At 44.9% G+C, this 1,179-nt stretch overlaps 1 protein-coding gene across 1 annotated transcript in view; it reads left to right on the forward strand.

The window, feature by feature from the left end:
* The window catches only part of Ppa1 (pyrophosphatase (inorganic) 1), a 30,037-nt gene that overhangs the window by 2,680 nt on the left and 26,178 nt on the right, over nucleotides 1-1,179 (forward strand). The window contains exon 2 of the mRNA XM_021204664.2: nucleotides 903-961. Within this exon, the coding sequence (XP_021060323.1) occupies nucleotides 903-961 (59 nt within the window). The remainder of the gene's footprint in view (nucleotides 1-902; nucleotides 962-1,179) is intronic.

Here is a 1,179-nt window from a genome sequence, read left to right on the forward strand (position 1 = left end):
GTTGTGAGCCACCATGTGGTTGCTGGGATTTGAACTCTGCACCTTTGGAAGAGCAGTTGGGTGCTCTTACCCGCTGAGCCATCTCACCAGCCCCGTGACTAGATCATTCTTAAGGAAAGTCATAGAATTGAAGTAGGTCTGAAGTGTCACATAAAACAGCATGAATTCTTAAGATAAGAAGTTGGTTGGCCTCTTTGCTTTCCTGCAGGTAGTTCAGGGTTAGTTCTGTAAGCAGTTAACTGAAATAGGATCAGTCAAAACAATTTGATCGCCTTTTATATAGTAAACCTTACTGGGCTAGAGGTGGGAGGAATTTAGCTAAGTCCTTGAACTCACAATAGGAGGTAACACCCAGTGTAAAGCAGAAAGTGCACACAGGATGAAAACCTGGTCCTGGGTAGGGTCGGGAGTGCAAACTACGCTCCAGCTGTTTACGTCTCCCTGTGGCCCTGGCTGGAGTAGAACTGCCTCCTGTGTAGACCAAGCTGGCTTCAAAGTCACAGAGCACTTCTGCCTTGGCTGCTGGCTTTGGTTTGGGTTTTGTTTTGAGACAGGGTCTCCTGTAGTGTCGCCTAGGTTGGCTCCAGCCTGACTGGGCACAGGTATGACCTTGAACTCCCGATTTTCCCAGTTGCTGGGTTTGCAGGCATGCAGTTCCCAGGCTCAGGTGGAAAGTGGTTTCCTGTGTTTTGTTCTTTTTCCCTCCAGTGTGAGGAGGAGTGAACCTAGGGCTTTGCACGTGCCAGGAGAATTGTTTATCGTGGACCTATATAGTCCACCCCTTGTTTTTTGATTTGTTCTTGTTTTATGGTATAGGAATAGAATCTTCCTGTTATGAAGGGTTTATTTTGTGCGTTTGGAAATGTAACCAGCCACAACAGCGTTTCTTATTTATTTTACAGAAAATGAGAAAGGGCAGTACATTTCTCCATTTCATGATGTTCCAATCTATGCAGACAAGGTAAGAATCTCTGTCATTCCATTCCAAAATGGTCTTCCCCTCCCTTATTTGTTTGTTTGTTTATTTTTGAGACATAGTCTCTTTTTCTTTCTTTCTTTCTTTCTTTCTTTTTTTTTTTTTTTTTTTTTCGAGACGGGGTTTCTCTGTGTAGCCCTGGCTGTCCTGGAACTCACTCTGTAGACCAGGCTGGCCTCGAACTCAGAAATCCGCCTGCCTCT

Source organism: Mus pahari, chromosome 9 (genome assembly GCF_900095145.1).
Source record: "Mus pahari chromosome 9, PAHARI_EIJ_v1.1, whole genome shotgun sequence".
Lineage (NCBI taxonomy): Eukaryota > Metazoa > Chordata > Mammalia > Rodentia > Muridae > Mus > Mus pahari.